This window comes from Balaenoptera musculus, chromosome 5, assembly GCF_009873245.2.
Source record: "Balaenoptera musculus isolate JJ_BM4_2016_0621 chromosome 5, mBalMus1.pri.v3, whole genome shotgun sequence".
NCBI classification, from domain to species: Eukaryota; Metazoa; Chordata; class Mammalia; order Artiodactyla; family Balaenopteridae; genus Balaenoptera; species Balaenoptera musculus.
The window spans coordinates 34,455,530-34,474,546 of NC_045789.1; the positions used below are offsets into that span (position 1 = coordinate 34,455,530).

The following is a 19,017-nucleotide window of genomic DNA, read 5'->3' on the forward strand; positions in this document are numbered from 1 at the left end:
CATAGTGTTCCACTCTCTTCTGGCCTTTACAGTTTCTGATGAGAAATCAGACATTAGTTGGATTGTTGTTCTCTGATAGTAATATTTTTTTTCTCTCTTGCTGCTTTTGAGGTTAGCTCTTTATCTTTGGCTTTAAATAGTTTGACTGATGTACTTTGTGTTTATTCTGCATGCTGTTCATTAAACATCTTGCATGTATAAATGTTTGTCTTTCATCAAATTTGGAAAACATTGAGCCATTAATTCTCCGGACACTTTTTCTGTACCCTTTTCTCTCTCCTTTTCTTCTGGTATTTTACTTACACATAAATTGGAATATTTAATCTTTTCTTACAGGTCTGTGAAGCTCTTTTTCTTTAGTCTTTTTTTCTCTCTGTTCTTTACCTTGGATAATTTATATTCATTTAATTTAGTTTTACTTTACTCTTTCCTGTCATCTTCATTTGGCTAGGTCCATCTAGTGAATGTTTTCTTTGAAAAATTGTAGTTTTCAATTCTGGAATCAATTTGCTTCATTTTTACTATGCTGAGATTTCCTGTTTTTTTTCACTGAGATTTTTGATTCACTGAAAATATTTTGTTTTACTTAATTGAAGGTATTATAGTAGTGTCTTTTAAATCCTTATCTGTTAGTTCCAATCTCTTGTTCATCTCAGAGCCAGACTAAATTGATTTTCTTTTCCCTTGGGAATTCTGTTTCATTTTCTTGGTTCATTATATACCTGATAATTTTGGATTGTATCCTGAACGTTTTGAACATTGAGATGTGAAGATCCTGGATTCTGTTATTTTTCTCCAGTGAGTATTGCTTCCTTTGTTTTGGCTGATAATTTTCTTGGCTGGACTTGCATTACAAACTGTTTCTTGGGTGGCCGCTCTGGTCTCAATTCAGATCTTTTGGCTTTAGGTGAGCTCAGTCGAGTCTGTTCTGTGCAGGTACCTTGAGGGGTTAGAGATGTGAGTAGACAGAGTTTGGGAATCCCCTTTCTGGATCTTTCCTTTTCAGGATTCCCCCATACCTTTTACTTTTGTGAGCTTAACTTTTCCGCAACTCAGAAGGACTAGTTTTCCCCTGGATGCTCTGGCAGCTACTGGGTGCACAGCATAGATAGGATTTAGTTTTAGGCTAAAAGCCAAGGAGATGGAAACTTGCTTGCATAGCTCCCTATCTCCCCTCCTCCAAGCAAGCATGTGCTCTCCACCAGAGTCTCTTTACTCTCCAGTGCCTTCAATTAATTGCTTCTTAAGTTGTGTTCAGCTTTTACAGTTGTTTTCTGTGCAGGGTTGGGGAGGTTTAGTATAGGGTCTTAGTCCATTAGTTCCAGAAGCAGAAACCTGTCCTTGGAAGCCTCCTATTGTGGTTTTCCTCCTACCCTGCTTGCCATCCCTTATAAGTTTCCTTTGCTAGTTCCTCCCATGTCCAAATATTGGGGTGTCCTAGAGCTCAGTCTACAAACCTCTCTTTTCTATCTACATCAACTTTCTAGATCAGAGGTCAAGCCAAATCCATGCCTAGTCATTTATGTATTGCCTGTGTCTGCTTTTGGGCTATAACAGCAGAGTTGAGTAGTTATAACAGAGACCTTACAGCTCACAGAGCCTAAAATGTTTGCTATTTGGCCCTTTATAGAAAATGTTTGTTGACCCGTGTTCTAGGTGATCTTATCCAATCCAAGGGATTTAAATGCCATCTACACACTGATGACTTCTAAATTTCTTACCCCCAGCTTCAAGCTTTCTTCTGGACTCAGGCTCATATATCCAAGAGCCTAGTAACCTTATCTACATAAACCTTAATATGTCCTATGCTAAACTTTAGCTATTTTCTCCATGTTGTGCTCCACCCCCAGTCTTGCCCAGGTCTGTTAACAGCAATTCCACCTTTCCAGCTGTTGGGGCCAAAAACCTCTGTAGTTGTCCTTCACCTCTCTTTTTCCCATCTTTCACATCTGTCTGTAAGGAATTCCAATTGGTTCTACCTTCAGAATATGCCTAGAATCTAACCACTTCTTACCTCCTCAGCCAATGTCACCTTACTCCAAGCTACCATTATCTCTTGCTTAGATTAATCCGTTAAATTGTTCTCCTTGCTTCTGCCTTTGCTCACTTATAGTTTAATGCAACACAGCAGGAAAAAAGTGATCCTTTTTAAACATAAGTCAGGTCATTTCACTCTTACGCTCAGACCTTCAAGTGGCTTCTCATTTCACTAAGAATAAAATCCAAAGTTCTTATTATGGTCTTTAAAGCTGCACATGTTCTTGCCCTTCGCTGCCTCTCTGACACTTCCTTCTGTTCTCCTCTGGCCCTCAAGCTGCATGGCCTTCTTGTTGTTCCTTGAAAAGCTGAGCATGTTCCCACCTCCTCGTCTTTGTATTTACTATTTCTTCTGCCTGGGATTCTGGACTCCCGGATATCTTTATGGCTCACTCCCTCACTTTATTCAGGTCTCACAAAAATATGATACCTCTTCTGAGGTTTTCCCTGACTACCTTATTTAAAGCAGCACATTCATGAACACATGCCCATTAGCATTTATGACTGTATAACATGTGTATTTATTTATTTGTTTTCCCCAACTAGGATATGAGCTCTATGAGGGTAGGGAGTTTTGTCTGTTTTGTTCACCACTCTATCCTGAGTATCTGATACTGTGAGAGAGCTCAATAAATTGAGCTCAATAAATTACTAGAACTGATGAATGTATGAATGAATAATCACCATTCTACCCAAATTGCTTTAGTTGCAGTTTCTAGAATATACTAGACTCTTTCTATTCTGCTCCTGTTATTCCTTCTATTTAGAATCTCTCCTTTACTGTGTCCCCATCTGTCATCCTATAAGATTCAGCTTAAATATCACCTCTGATTAAGTCTTCCCTCTGAGTGCTTACCATGTTAAGTGCTTCCCTCTGGTGCTCACCACACTGTACTGTAATTATTTTTTACCAATACTTCTAGTTCCTAGAAGCCTAAGATCTGATTTCTATTTCTATTTCATCCCATGCATATTGCATAGAAGATAGTAAATACCTGTTGAATCACCAGCTATTTTTAGGAGGAAGAAAGTAAGAGCATATCTTACAATTTGGAAGAGTGATGATTATTTAGATAGCTAGATCTTAATCTTCCTGATTGGATTAGAGACCAAATACCTAGTGTCTGTACATCTCTTAACCACAAGGAGCAGAAACTTAACTCCAGTAGCCTCAAGTAATCTGGGTATATTGTAAGGAGGCAGTGGCAGTGAGGAAAATAGGGATCTCAAAAGAAGCCAAGATGCGGAGACCCTTCAGTGGAAAAAGGAAAGTCTCTTCAACAAATGGCTCTGGGAAAACTGGATATCAACATGCAAGTTGGACCCTGTCTTATACCATACACAAAACCAGCTCCAGAATGTATCTAAGACCTAAATGTAAGACCTATAACTATAAAACTCTTAGAAGAAGAGCTTATGATAGTGGATTTGGCAAAGATTTCCTGAATATGACATCAAGAGCACTGGCAACAAAAGTAAAAATAGACAAATTGAACTACATCTAAACTAAAAACTTCTATACATCAAAGGACACAATCAACAGAGTGAAAAGGTAGCCTACAGAATGGGAGAAAATATTTGCAAATCATATATCTGATGAGGTTAATATCCAGAATATATAAAGAACTCCTACAACTCAACAATTAAAACACAAATAACCCAATTTAAAAAATGGACAAAAGACTTGAATAGACATTTCTTCAAAGATGATACACAAATGGCCAACAAGCATATGAAAAAGTGCTCAACATCACTAATCATTAGGGAAATGCAAATCAGAACCACAATGAGATATCTTCTCACAGTTAATAGGCTGGCTACTGTTTTAAAAATGTAAGTAACAATTATTGGTGAGGATATGAAGAAATTGGAACCTTTGTGCACCGTTGGTAGGAATATAAAATTGTGCGACCGTTATGGAAAACAGTATGGTGTTTCCTAAAAAATTTAAAAATAGAATTACCATGTGATCCAGCAATCCCACTTTGGGGTATATTTCTGAAAGAATTGAAAGCAAGACCTTGAAGAGATATTTGCACACCCATGTTCACAGCAGCACTATTCACAATAGCCAAGAAATGGAAGCAACCTAAATGTCCATCAGTGGATGACTGAATAAATAAAATGTGGTATATACATACAGTGGAATATTATTCAGCCTTAAAAAGAAAGGAAATTTTGGGGCTTCCCTGGTGGCGCGGTGGTTGGGAGTCTGCCTGCCATTGCAGGGGACACGGGTTCGAGCCCTGGTCTGGGAGGATCCCACATCCCGCGGAGCGGCTGGGCCCGTGAGCCACAATTACTGAGCCTGCGCGTCTGGAGCCTGTGCTCCGCAACGAGAGAGGCCACGATAGTGAGAGGCCCGCTCACCGCGATGAAGAGTGGCCCCCGCTTGCCGCAACTGGAGAAGGCCCTCGCACAGAAACGAAGACCCAACACAGCCATAAATAAATAAATAAAAACAAATACTTAAAAAAAAAAAAGAAGAGTAAAAAAAAAAAAAAAGGAAATTTTGACACATGTCCAACATGGATGAATCTTGAGGACATTATGTAAAGTGAGATAAGCCAGTCATAAAAAGTCAAATACTATATGATTCCATTGATATGAGGTATTCAGATCAGTCAAATTCATAGAAAGTAGAATGATGCTTGCTAAGGGCTCTGGGGGAGTGGGGGAGGGGAATGGAGAGTTGTTGTTTAATGGGTATAGAGTTTCAGTTTTGCAAGATGAAGAAGTTCTGGAGATTGCACAGCAATGAGAATACTATACATAACAGTACTGAACTATACATTTAGAAATGGTTAACATGGTAAATTTTACGTTACACATTTTTTACCATAATAAAAAAAAAACAAGATTTTCATAAGGTCATAATTTAGAAACAGAGGAAGCTCTAGATACAGATAACACTTTGTCAACAAACTTTGACAAGTTTGGTAACACTTGTCAAGTAGAGTTTGTGAATTTTTAAGCTGTGACTTTTCATCAAAATAATTCTACTCTTTGTTCTTCTTGTGCTTTCATTTGTCTTCCCAGTACCCTAGTTGACTGATTTGCTCAGCATTCCCAACTCAAACCTTCAGAAAGGGTCCGATTAGCTCAGGAAATTCCTCTTTCCTCTGTTGCGCAATGGTTTTCTAACCCGGCCTTATCTTGAAACCTGTAGCTTGCAAGGCCTTGTGTCAGGGGTTCTTCTTTGGTTCAATCAGGGGCCACCCCTTAATTGGGGACTGTGAAAGAGACAGTTTCTCTTAGTAGAAATCAGTGAAAGTCTGTAAATATATGCATAAAAGTAGCCAGATATAATTTAAATAAGACATTCCAAATCCTTTTAAAGTAGATACTGCTTTAGAAGAATAATAAGGAAGATATAGTGGATGCTATGGTGAGGGGCTCAGTTACCTCCTTTAGGACCAGGGCTGTCCTTCCAGGAGTGATGCCTGCTGAGGGCTCATAGCTGAGTCTCCCCAGGAATTGCCTCTGCCAAAGAGAACTGCCTTGTCCACGATTATACCCCTCTCCAGGGGATAGCCTGCATCTAATAACCAGGGGTAGGGATGCGGGGGTACAAAGGCCTGGCCCCCTTCCCTTAATTTGGAACAACTTTAAAGAGCCATCTCAGCTTCAGTGCTCCATATACGATTGGCCAAGGCCTATGATGTAACAACAGCATTGCAGCTCTGTCCAGTCTTACTACCCTCACTCACTTGAGTGCAGAACCCTACAATAAGTTTCCTGCATTCAGAGACTCTTCCCCCAGAATCCGATCTAAAGCAGAGAAGTTTTTGTTTTCCCCTCTTGAACTTTTGAAATCTTCTCTCTGAAATTTTTTTTTTAATTTTCAAGTCTTACGTGAGATGTTCAGTTTATTAATTCCCTCACTAGTTTCGAGCCTGTGGTAAGGTGAACTCTGAAATATGGCATTTTTTAAACCAGTATTTTTTTAATAAGATATTTAGGAATGCAAGGAAATAACTGAGTTTTCTGGGAAATGTTTTAAGTGATATTAACAGGATTTTGCCTTATTATAAAAGTTCTCTTTTCATTGGCTTAACCAAGTTCAGTTTGATATTTTAGTCTTTTATTAAAATTGTCTCTATATAATTAAAGTACACTGATTTTGAGATACTTGGTAATTCACTTTTTTTGTTTTGCTATTTCGACATTTCCCCTTGGTTTGTTTTACTGCAGTGATATCCATAAGAAGTAACGAATGTGTGACTACATGCTCAATGGGTGGGACAAGGGAGAGAGTGAGGGTGGAACATAAATGTATAATGATCATTTTAACACCTTCATAACTACAAATCAGACTTTTGATGTAGCTCGTATCCTTTCCATTCAGTAAATATTTATTGAGAACCCTGGGCTAATCTCTAATGATACAGAGATGGCTATGACTGTCTCTGTCCTCAAGGACCTGACTTTACTGAAAGGGAATGTATTCATTTATTTGCTTAGATTTGTATTCTGTTGCCCTGGGAATACAAAGATGTAGAGATAGTCTATTAAATTTTGTGTCAGACATTAGAAACATTACTATGTATAAAATTTGTCATGGTAAAGAAAAAGAGGTTTGTATAAGGAGTAGAAGTGTAATATAAATGTGGATCTATGGGAAGCAGAACATTTCTAGAGCTTCCAGGAAATAGAAATTTGGCATAGGAAGACCCTAGGATTTATGCAATCTATAACTATTCCAAAAGTTTTGGTTTTAGAGGATCCAAAAGAAAGAGGGGCAGATACTTACTGTTCTAGGTATTTACTGAAGAGTCCAGTCAGTCTCCCAAACTGAGTCAGTGGTACTTTCCCCCAGAGCAGTGCCTACCTTATCTTTTTTTTTTAATATTCTCTAGAATCTAGTAGAGTGCCTTGCACATAACAAGTTTCACTAAATGTTGCTTAAATTTGTCTATACCAGTGTTTTTCAAAGTGTGGTCTGTAGATCCAAGAATCTTTCAGGCAGCCTGTAAAGTCAAAACTATTTTCAATAATACTAAGACATTATTTGCATTTTTTGATTTTTGTGTCATTTGTACTGTTTACAAGGTAAGGATATTGCCCCCTGGTACCTACAATAAGATCAAGAAATATAAGTTGAATGCAGTTTTAAAGGCCGGATGTGTTTTTTATTATATTAGTATCATGTTTATTACATAAGGATTAGGTAGGTTATAATTATTTTTAAAAAGGGCTATAATGGTGGCTTTTAAGTGCTATAAACATGAATATAGTCTTTTGAATGTTTGCCTTTTATGATTTGGTGTTATTTATGACTATTTCTTTCCTCCTTTTTTTAGGAGTCTACTATGGCTCAAGAATCTCCAAAAAATTCAGCAGCAGAAATTCCAGTGACTAGTAATGGAGAAGTTGATGACTCTCATGAACATGGCTTTAAAAGGGTAAGAACACTTTGCTGTCTCTTAATACAAAGAATCATGATAAGCCCTTAAAGTTGAGACAAAAGTAATAGAGTTTAATATAGGAATATGTTCTTAGATAGGCTGAAATGCCAGGAATCCAATGTTATTATGGAGGGATGACTAGGTGGGACATGTTAGTGATTTGTCAAGAATAAGCTCCAGGCCACTAAAGCATTTAGGCTTTGATGTTACTATCTGCAATTTTATTACATGACCAGAGCAAGAGTATATCTGATGATTTTGGCATATAACTTTATAGAAAATGACTTCATTTTACGTGTGATAAGAAAAAATATTAACTAGATTATCCTTTAAAAAATTGGTACTATCTTATCTCTTTTCTTAGTACATAATTCCTAAGTAGGCTTCTCTTGACTTTGCCGTTCACTTTCTAAAATGGCATATTTGACTCAGTGGTAAATGAAACTTGGGGTGTGTTTAATTTTGATCTGCTGCGCATTTGAAATTGACATTTAATGCATTTTAATGGAAGCATCATGGGTTTAGAGATAATGTGGGTTCAAATTTCAGCTGTGCCATTCCTAGCAGTGTAACCTTGGGCAGATATTTACTTAATCTCTTCTAGTAGTTGTTTTCTAATCTCTCTAAATGAGATCTTATTTTCATGGGGATATTAATATTAAATGAGATTAAAATAAGTAATATGCCTAATATAGTCCTAGAAATGATAATGATGGTTATCATTTCTGGAGATACTTGAATTAAACATCCCTTTTTATGACATTTGATACATGTGTACAACTTTAAATAACTTTAAAAATATAGTTTCGTATTCTTGAAAAAGTATTGGTTGAAAGATACTTGAATTATTTTACAGCTTAAATAGGCCTCTTTTTACTTCATATGTTTTAAGAATAAAATTCTTTATTTTAGTTTAGCAGAAGGTGATATTTTAGATCAAGATTTCTCATTCTCAGCATTATCTACATTTTGGGCCAGGTAAATTCCTTAGTGGAGGGTTGGCCTGTGCATGTAAGGTGGTTAGCTGGATCCCTGGCCTCCTCCTGGTAGATGCCAGTAGCACCCTCCAGTTGTGACAAGCAAAAATGTCTCCAGATGTTGCCAAATGTCAAGGGTAGGGAAAAACTTGCCTCTGGTTGAAAACTACTGTTTTAGATAGATCATTTTAATGGATTTTTAGAAAATTCCACTGAATTTCACTTATTTTTGGCTCAGCAGTCCTTTGGAAGAAACAAATGTGTTTTCAAGCTTGGGATATGTTTATTTTAATTGCAAGTGTTTTAACTCGGTTTCTAAGCATCCATGGTCCGATATAGGGTGACTGACAGAAGAAAGACTTAAATTCTGAGCACTCAAAGGAAATTTTCACTTTCTGGTATTTGAAAACACTAAGACACACTTGTATATTAAGGAGACTCAAGTTACCATCATTAGACAGTCTACCAATTACTTTATAAACTTCTATTAATTCAAATAATTCGTTATACCAGGATTTTAGTTAATGATTGCTTCATCTTATTTTTGGTAACAGCTCCTTTTTGTGAATTTATTCTGCAAACATTTATTGAGTGTCTGTTGTATACCAGGCATTGGGGATATCATCACAACAAAAATGACAGAAATGCCTGCCACCAGGGAGTTGATACTCTAATAGACAGTCTAATGAAACCTTTGAGAAAAATGCAACACATACAAAATGCTGCATTATTTTGGGGATTCACCTGCCATCTTCCATCTTAAGCCTTAAGCCTGTTTTTTGTTTTTGTTTTTTTTTTTGAGCTATAGCTTATACATAGTAAAAAGCACAAATGTTAAGTGTAAAGCTGAACAGAACCACCACCCACATCAAGAAGTAGAACATTTCGAGGTCCTGCCTTACCTGGCTCCCTCTTGCCCTCTTCTAAGCAATATACCTCCCTCCCTTCCAGGGTAATTACTACTATAATTCTGTTGTCATTGATTGCTTTTGGCTCTTCCTGAACTGCATATAAATGGAATCATACAGTGTGTACTCTTTTCTGACTGGCTTTCACTCAACATTATGTCTATAATATTGTTGCTTTGGTAGTATTTAATTCTTTTTCATTGTAATATAGTTTTCCATTGTGTCAATACACCACGATTTGTATATCCATTCTTCAGTTGATGGATACCTAGGTTGTTTCCAGCCTGTGCCTATTATGAATAAAGCTGCTGTGACCATTCTTATAAAGGTCTTTTGGTGTACATAATCACCTATTTCTGTTGAGTATATACCCTGAGTGAAATTGCCAAGTCATGGTGATGTTTGGGTTTGGTAGATATTGTCAGCTAGTTTGCTGAGTGATCAAACCAGCTGACAATCCTGACAGCAGTGAATAAGTATTGTAGTTATTCCACATCATTACCAATTTTTGGTATTGTCATACTTTTAAATTTTAGCCATCTGATGGAATCATAATGATTATCTTATTGTGGTTTTAACCTGCATCTCCCTGATGACTAATGATGTTGAGCATATTTTCAGATTATTATTGACCATTTGAGTATTATCTTTTATGAAGTATCTTTTCAAGTCCTTTGCCCATTTTTCTATTAAGTATATGCCTTTTTCTAATTCATTTGTAGGAGTTCTTTATATGTTCTGGGTATAAGTCATTTGTATGGATGTGTGTATTGCAGATGTTTACCTCCAGTCTGTAACTTGCTTTTGTACTCTATTAATGGTATCTTTAGATGAGCAAAAGTTAATTTTAATGAAGTCCAATTTATTAGTGTTTCTTTACCTTTAATGATTTTTGTGACCCTCTAAGAAATCTTTGCCTATCCCAGTATCATGAAGATACTCTATCTTCTTCTAAAAGTTTTACTGTTTTACTTCTTACTCATAGGTCTGTGATTCATCTTGAATTTTGTGTATGGCATGATGTAGGGGTCAAGGTTCATTTTCTTTTCTCATATGCATGTGATTTTCATCATTTGTTGAAAAGACTATCCTTTCTCCACATAGGGGCCGTTGCTGTTAATCAGGTGATCGTACATGTGTGGCTCTGCTACTGGGCTGTTTTATTTCTTGGTCTTTTTGTCTATCCTTGCAAAAATACCACACTATCTTACCTACTTACTTATTAGAATAATTAAGTCTGGAACAAATACTAGCTTCAACCGTGATACCTGGTATTTAATTCCACCAGCTTCATTCTTCTGCAGGGTTGCTTTGTACCTTAAACCTATTCATGAGTCTTTAGTTAAGAACCTTTATTGCCTTTGAGTAGTACTGAAAAGTTTTTTTTAATCCTTTCAAATTTTAACTTTAGAATAGAGTCTTATTAGAGTGAAGTGAATTAAATCATTATATATCTGTATAAGTTCTTTGCTTATGCAGTCAAAGCCAGTTAACTTGCTGCTTTGTAAGTTTACTTCTTATTTAATGTTTAATTCTCTTTTTGGAGATTCCCCTGTAATGTTATTTCAATTTCTGTTGGGGGGTAAAGAAGGAAAAAAAGAAATGTTGTCCTGGAGCTCTCTTATTGGATGTGAACTTTACCAGTAGGCAAGACTCCTTAGAAGCAGTAATCCACTTCAAACAGTACACCCCACTTTACCTCCCTAAAGCAATTCAACATCATAAAACTTGTTTCTCTTTGTAGCTGCTCTTATGAACAATATATATCATGAGAGTTTCTTACATATTTAATATTCTTTAAAATAAAACTTGGCTATGTGATCCCTTTTAGTTACTATGAGTGAAAACAGTATTTCAAAAGCATCTTTTGACTGTTTTAAGTAAATTACTCTCAAGATCTGTTAGGCATATATTTACCTACATTTTGGCATACTCCTTTATTTTCCTGAGCAATAAAAGGGAAATTGTATTTAACGTCATATTCATATTTCTCTTTTAATATAGATAACAGTTCATAAGGAAAGTGTGAATAATGTACTGCTTAGCATTATATAGACTAGTAAAGAGATTTCATGAGAAACTAGCTCATAACTAAGGGTATTTTACTAATATACACCTTTTATACATCTTTGATGTTTAAAATCACATAATACACAACATTGTAAATCAACTATACTTCAATAAAAAAATATTGAAAAAATGAAATAAAATAAAATCATATAATGGCTTTTATTTAATGCATACTGCATAATACACTTTAAAAAGTATAAAGTCTTGTATGAAATTAAGATGATGGCTTATTAAGTTGTCATAACTTGGCTGGCCAGTTGGCGTCACTGTGGCCCAGGCAGTGAAATTGTAAATGATTCTGTTCTCCTTTCTGTGTCTCACTGCCGATGTTTCATTTTTCATTTGATTTCCCTTCTTAGTCTCCTACTACGCGAGGCTCTGGTGGACTTTAACTCAACATTCACATTGAAATAGAGAATGTAATGGGAGAATTTGTCCTAGAAATTCCCTGGCAGCAGCTTAACATGTGTTAATGTTTCGAGGTTTGTTACTTTTTTTATTAAGATGAGGGGCAGCAGCTATATGTAGAGAGAATAGGATAATAATTTTAGTATTATCTCAGTTCTTTACAGCAAAAATATTTTTGCTTCTAAATAAAAAATAATTGTTATTTTTTAAAGAGTAGTAAAGTTTAATCTCTAAAGAATACAAATTACTCTTTTACTTATAAACTACATATTATTTATAATTTATTCTGTTATAGTGCTGGTCAAAATATTAGGTTAGAAATGTGCAATTTGTACCATGAGTTAAAGAAGTGAATATTAGCTCTTTGTGAATTAAGTTGAAACTTCTTGTGAATTAAGTTATATTTGGCAGATTTAGAGAAATTACCTTAGTAAATATAGCTAAAATAAAACTTTTCCTGTGGTAGGCCCAAAACTAAAATTCATAATTTAGGTTTTTCCACCTATAAACCTTTTCTCTAGAAAAACCTATATATACACAAAGCTACCAAATCTTGTGTTCAATTTGAAGGAGTTTAGGATCCCTTGAACCTTGCAGGTGGATCCTTAGGTTCCCTGTGTTTTAAATACTCCTGATCTACAAGTTTTGAGTTAAATCACAGGATTTTAATCCAGTAGGAATACCTTGAAGATCCCTGTGTCTCACTACTTCATTTTACAACTGAGGAAAAGGGGCCCTGAGGTTGTGATGGAATTACCCATATTAACTTGCTGTACCAAAAGCTTCTGTGATTGACTGTAAGTACAGTGTGGGCAAGAATGCTCATTCATTACCTGATCTCCAGGCCCTGGCAGCAGTGCTGGCACATAATAGATCATCAGGCTTTCATTAAATGTTTAGTGAATGAATGAACAAATGTTAGAACCAGGACGAGAAACACGGTTTCTAGACTTCTATGGAACAACTGGAAGAGATATTATACTCTTAGACTTGACACATCTTTTGTCCTTAATTTTCCACATGCATCATGGTCATCATTGTTGTAGTTGTTGTTGTTGGAAGTTTTGTTGTTTTGGAAGTCTTTATTGTTATTTTTCTTTTACTCTTTAATTCTTTTGTTAAACTAAGTAGTTTCTCCATTCCCCTGTACTTATTAGTCTGGGTAACATACTTTAGCAGTCTAAAGAAGACTTGGGAAAGAATATAGGAATAGAAATTATAAGAACCCTTTTTGGAACATATTTCCTCTCCTCACCTTAATGTCGTAACTGTCCATTTATTTATCTGCTTTTCCCAGGAGCTTGGAATCACTCTGTTTAGGGCAGAGATGGTGTGTGCGCAGTGCACAGCTTATGGTTCACGGTAGTTGTTCAGTGAAAGAGTGAGTTTCAGTATGACTTAAATTTAACATAATTTCTACTTCAGCCATTCTCTCCTAGAGTTTGAGTAGCATCTGATGACAGTTTTTCCCCATACTGTATGGTGATACAATATAATGTTTCTGCATTATCTGAAAAATTTAGTAGCTCTGTCATTGGCAGCATTGATTTGATGAGGGCTTTTTCCTAAGGCCAGTTTTTACCAGATGTATATCTTAAGACCCTTTTTAAGGTATGGCAAATGTTTTTCAGGGGTTGTTTAATCCATGCAAATATAAATTCATTTTAATATTTACTTTTTTAAAGTATAGAATATATTCTTAGTGCTATTACCACAAATTAAGTTTTAAAATATATGTGTTTATTATATATACACCTATTAAATTAACTCTGGATTCATATTCCTGTTGAAAATTGTGAATAAGTATAATTTTTAATGAAAAGCTGAAGCCATATGTATCTTAATTATAATTTTTAGATTGCACCTTTATAAACAAATGCTATCATGGATAAGTGTTTTACTATTTAGGAGAAATTGTTTTGAATGTAGTTATATACAAACATTTCCATAGTGATAGTCTTTGAATGAATTCAGCAGTTCCTTGATACAAATTGTTACATCTTAACTTCAGTAGTACTTAGAATCTAGACTTTAGTCTAAGATGCAGGGGTTGGGGTGGAACCAAGAGAATAGACAGTAAACTGCCAGAAGATAGTGATGCTCTAAGTTCTTGTTAAATGTTTGTTGAGTGAATGAGAGGGAAGTGGGGAGAGAGAGAGAGAGAAATGAGATTGAGATTGTGTGTGTGTGTGTGTGTGTGTGTGTTGATAAAATGAAGAAAGTAGGTAAGTCAGGAGATTTGCTGTCTTGATTAACTGGAGTAACAGATATGGGAGAAGATTGTGATCATAAAATAAGTTATTAGATTTAAGATTCCAGAAGTGTTGCTTCCTGAGCAATGACAAGATCCAAAGAGTGGCCATGGGAGTTCCAGTTGCTTCAGTAGAATTGGGCATGAAAGATGAAAGGCATTAGAGATGAAGAAGTTAATGAAATCTGAGACTAAAGTGTAGGTTGGGATGTACTGTATTAGTTGAATATATCTTTTATCTGCCGTCACACTCTTTTGGCCCCTTGTCCAACTACAGATCACCAAATCTGAATGAAACTACCAACCTTAGGCTTCCTACAAGCATACTGAGGGGGAAAAAATCATACATCTTTACAGATGGTTATTACTACAACCCATCATTCTGCATCAACATAGGTAGGCAGGCTCATGCAATAGATTTTATTTCATTTTAAGTATTTCACAGTTTGTATTAAAAAAAATAAAGCAACAGACTACATACCGTGCCATTAGTAGAGTACGTTTTTGATGAGCTGTAAAACTCAGCTTAGACACCTTACATTATCACTTTGGAAGTAATTGCAAACTGAACATAGAGTCATTCCCTGAAAGTGTGCCCAATGGCATGCAAAATGTTGGGAACACCCAGGATAATGGTAAAAGTTGGGGATAGAGCAGAAGACCTGAATATGCCAAAGCCCTCATTATTAAAGGGACTGACCTGAAAGAAGGTGGGTGATGGAGGGCGGTAGGTGGGGCGGCCCGCAAGGGCAGTGAGAGGTGGGAGTCAGCACTGCACACTACAGCAGAGCTCTTCAGAGTGTAGACAGAGGGTTACCTACATCAGAGTCACCTCACTTACTTGTTTGAAATTCTGACTCCTGGGCTCCACACTTCAACTTAACCAGAATTACAACAGGCGGCTAAGAAGAACCTGCATTTTTAGTAGTTTTCTCAGGTGATTCTTACCCAAACCAAAGTTTGGGAACTGGTAGTTAGGAAGTGGACAGCTGAGAAAATGCTGACCCTCCCTCTACCCGCTTGATAAACAATGTTGGAGAATAGTCCACTTTGACTCAGGATAATTGTAGAGTGTCAGAGAGGCCACCGTGAGGAGGTTAAGGACGTTGCAGTATGTTTACAGCAGAATTAGGAATGTGGAGGTCTGTTGAATAACAGCTTTGCTTCTGGCAGATACTCCTTATAAGCAGCTAACTGTTAAAACAACAAAAGGGGGTTTTAAATTTTATAGTTTCAAAGTTTATAGAATATTTAACATAAAATTTTCAATTTGTTTCTTTTAAAATTATATTATGTAAATGCTATGGAAGGTTTTATCCATTTTGAAGAATGAGATAAGGTGTTTAAATTGAGAAAATTAAATGAAGTATTAGTATTATATCTGCTAAATACTAGGAGTACCAAAAAGGAACAAAATATATGGTCTTAGGGAGCTTACCGTCTTCAGGAGAGAGAATGTAGACAAATAATGTTACTGCTGTGTGAGAAGTGATATGCTAAGCCCAGTATAGCATGGGCTGATAACGGGTACGAACAAGTATGGGAAGATTACCTGAGGGAGTGCTCTCCAAGCTGAATCTAAAGGATGAGCCAACCCGATGAAGAAGAGTAAAGAATGGTCCCATCAGAGGCAACTAGAAAGACCTGAAAAAGGTGCGAGACCATAGAATTGAAAATTCACTATTGTTGGAGTGGGGAATGTGGGGGCAGATATGTGAGAAATGAGGTTGGAGAGTAAGTAGGGACGAGGTCCTGTAAAACCTCAAAACCATGTGGAGGAGTTTGGACTTTACCTAAAAAGCAATGGAGGACCACTAAATGAGTAAAAACTGAAGTGCCTCATCACATTCGCATTTTAGAAAGTTGTCTCCGCCTACTGTACAAAGAATGAATTTCAGGGCTGACAAGACTAGAGACAAGGGAGACAGATTCTTCAGGTCACCACGGCAAGAAGGGAAGTGAGACTTTGGACTTTGCTCCTGTAGGGAAACTAGAGCCAGGAAAGAACACCAAGCCATTTTTAAAGATGCAGAAAGGAGGAAAACTGGGAAAATATAGTGTAAGGAAACTAGGGAGAAGAGAGTTTGTGTAGTTTGTGGAATACTTGGAGAATCCTTACAGATTGTTGGTGGTTACAATGCATGCTTTGCGAATTCCTCCTTTTTAAAAGATTTCTCCTCCTCTCTCTGAGTAAAAGGGGAGATTTCATTAATAAATCTCTAGTTCTTTTTTTAACATCTTTATTGGAGTATAGTTCTTTTACAGTGGTGTGTTAGTTTCTGCTGTATAACAAAGTGAATCAGCTATACATATACATATATCCCCATATCTCCTCCCTCTTGTGTCTCCCTCCCACCCTCCCTATCCCACCCCTCTAGGTGGTCACAAAGCACCGAGCTTAAAATCTCTAGTTCTGCTTATATACTGTAGTGTTGTGCATCTTATTAAGCATGTGTATATTTTTAAATTTATTTATTTATTTTATTCTTGGCTGCGTTGGGTCCTCATTGCTGCGTGCGGGCTTTCTTTTAGTTGCAGCGAGTGGGGGCTACTCTTCATTGCGGTGGGCGGGCGTCTCATTGCGGTGGCTCCTCTTGTTGTGGAGCACAGGCTCTAGGCATGTGGGCTTCAGTAGCTGTGGCACGCGGGCTCAGTAGTTGTAGCACGCAGGCTCTAGAGCGCAAGCTCAGTAGTTGTGGCGCACGGGCTTAGTTGCTCCGCAGCATGTGGGATCTTCCCAGACCAGGACTCAAACCTGTGTCCCCTGCATTGACAGACGGGATTCTTAACCACTGCGCCACCAGGGAATCCCCAAAGCATGTGTATTTTAAAGCAAATTTGCTGAACATTTGGTGTTCTTTAATTGTTAATTTTGCACTAACTTCAGTTCAAAAGTAGATTACTATGCTAAATTATAAAGTTACATTTTTAACCTCATTCTTATTCTTACCTCTGTTAAAATATGCAAATGGAAGCAAGTTATTTTGGTTGAAAATGAGCACCCCTTCACAGCTTTATGGAAGCTGTAACTACAAGTATTATCTTGTATCCTCTGAAAAGAACTTAAACTATACATGAAACTTTTTTGCCAGAAGCATTGTATTTTATTTTAATTGTTTGAAGATTTATTTTTAAAAACTGTTAAATACTCCAGTATTATCCTAGTAGCTTGAATAGAAAATTAACTTCAGGTTTATTCCATTTTATTGTGCAATTGTTAAGCATGACTTTGCAAAGTCTTAAATGTTGAGTTGAATGTGAGCGACATAAAAATGCAAATTAGGGATTTTACGTTGTTGGTTATAAATGGGCTCATTGTCTCTCAAATATATTCTGGAAACTATAGGAGTAAATGCAGTAACATATATTTTAAAAGTTACTAAGCTAGGCACAGCCTTACAACTGAGACACTAAAAGTTTAAGGATTATGTAAAGATACATTTTTAAGTTTTTGTGAACTATGAGGCTAAATTATATTACTTAGAGAATGTGTATTTTAAAGAAAGCAGTCAACAAGCTCATAAAATACTGAGTGTTTTCTTACAAGTCATGCATTCCACTCTCATAGCGCATATCATTTTGTGTTGCAGCAACTTAACTGCCAGACCGCTATCAAAATGATAATTCTGTTCACAATCTGAATGGATCTATTTGTACCACTTTTGGTTAGGCTCCTTCTATTAGTAAGAGTTTAAGCAAAGGAAGGCCTTAGTGCTTTTCAGATTTTACAGCTGTTTTACATAAAGGACACGAGGTTTTTTTCTAGAACTTTTGTTTGTTGAGTAAAGGACCCTTGGGAGACCATTGGGAGGGGTTTGAGTGAAATGCAGTATCCTCAGACAGCTAGAAGTTGTTTCTTCCAGAGGCCATGCATGACAAGATGGAAGCATCCCTTAACTTCTTAAAAACTTAGGGAATAAGAGGTATCCATCAAATTCCCTATTTAACCTGTTACTCGCTCCTGTCTTCCCAACTACTACTACTATATCTCTTTTCTGGGAATTCACACAATATTTTGTGACAGGACAGATGATTCAAATGAGTAATGTTCTTTCAGTTAAGTTCTAAGAATACAGCAAACACAACTCTCCTGGACCTCTCTGCCATTTGTATGTTGTTTATGGTTTTTCACCCTCATATTTTGAGAGATGTCTTTGATACTTTTTTCCTTAAGGAGAGCTAAAAAGCTGTCAAGACTTGGAAGCAAAGCAATATCCAGGGAAACCACTCTATAAATAATTGACCTTAATAACCAAAGTCACAGAGTTTAAGAAATATCTTGGTGCTTTGACATTATTTATTTTGTAAGTGATGTATTTGTCTTTTAGAGAGAAAAAATTATCTGGTTTTATGTAAATATGAATAAAAGTGTCAGTAATATTTAAAACTGGAAACCATTGATTTAGTACATTAGTATATTAAAAAATAAACTGGAAAGGTAAAGATCATTTATTCAGCAAAATGAACAGACTCAGAGATTTGGTTTAAAAATAAGAAGTAAATAAAACTGAGTGTAAAGAGTGTTTTCTTTTTAATTCTAAGTGCTCTCCAAAACAGTACACAGATGAAAAGGATGTTGTCCTGTGACAAGAGGTTTTACGTGACATTAGGAAATAAGTGAAATAGAATGAAAGTTGTTATCTGTTTTGTACCAGTAGGAAATTACAAGTTGAGAATATATTTGCATTAGTGTGTTTAAGCTAGTGAGCAGATCTGCAATGATTTTTAAAAAGGTATTTTTTAAATAATTTTTTTAAGAAAACGTACTAGCTAAAATAAATTCTGAGTCTCTAACAAATTGCTTGTGTCTGTTTACATTTACTATACATTACAGTTAATAGTGTGTCTTGAAGCTTAGTCCTATTTCTGTGTTCCTGTTTTCTCATCTGTAAAATACTAGTGATAGTACTACTAACTGAGATAATATTAGGCAGTTCTTGCTTTGTATAGTTCCAAAA

The 19,017-nt window shown here is 36.2% G+C and overlaps 1 protein-coding gene across 6 annotated transcripts in view; it reads left to right on the forward strand.

The window, feature by feature from the left end:
* ARFIP1 (ADP ribosylation factor interacting protein 1) overlaps window positions 1-19,017 on the forward strand; it is a 131,757-nt gene that overhangs the window by 35,057 nt on the left and 77,683 nt on the right. For all 6 annotated transcript variants that reach the window (XM_036853551.1, XM_036853546.1, XM_036853548.1 and 3 more), the window contains one exon: window positions 7,341-7,442. In XM_036853551.1, the coding sequence (XP_036709446.1) occupies window positions 7,341-7,442 (102 nt within the window). The remainder of the gene's footprint in view (window positions 1-7,340; window positions 7,443-19,017) is intronic.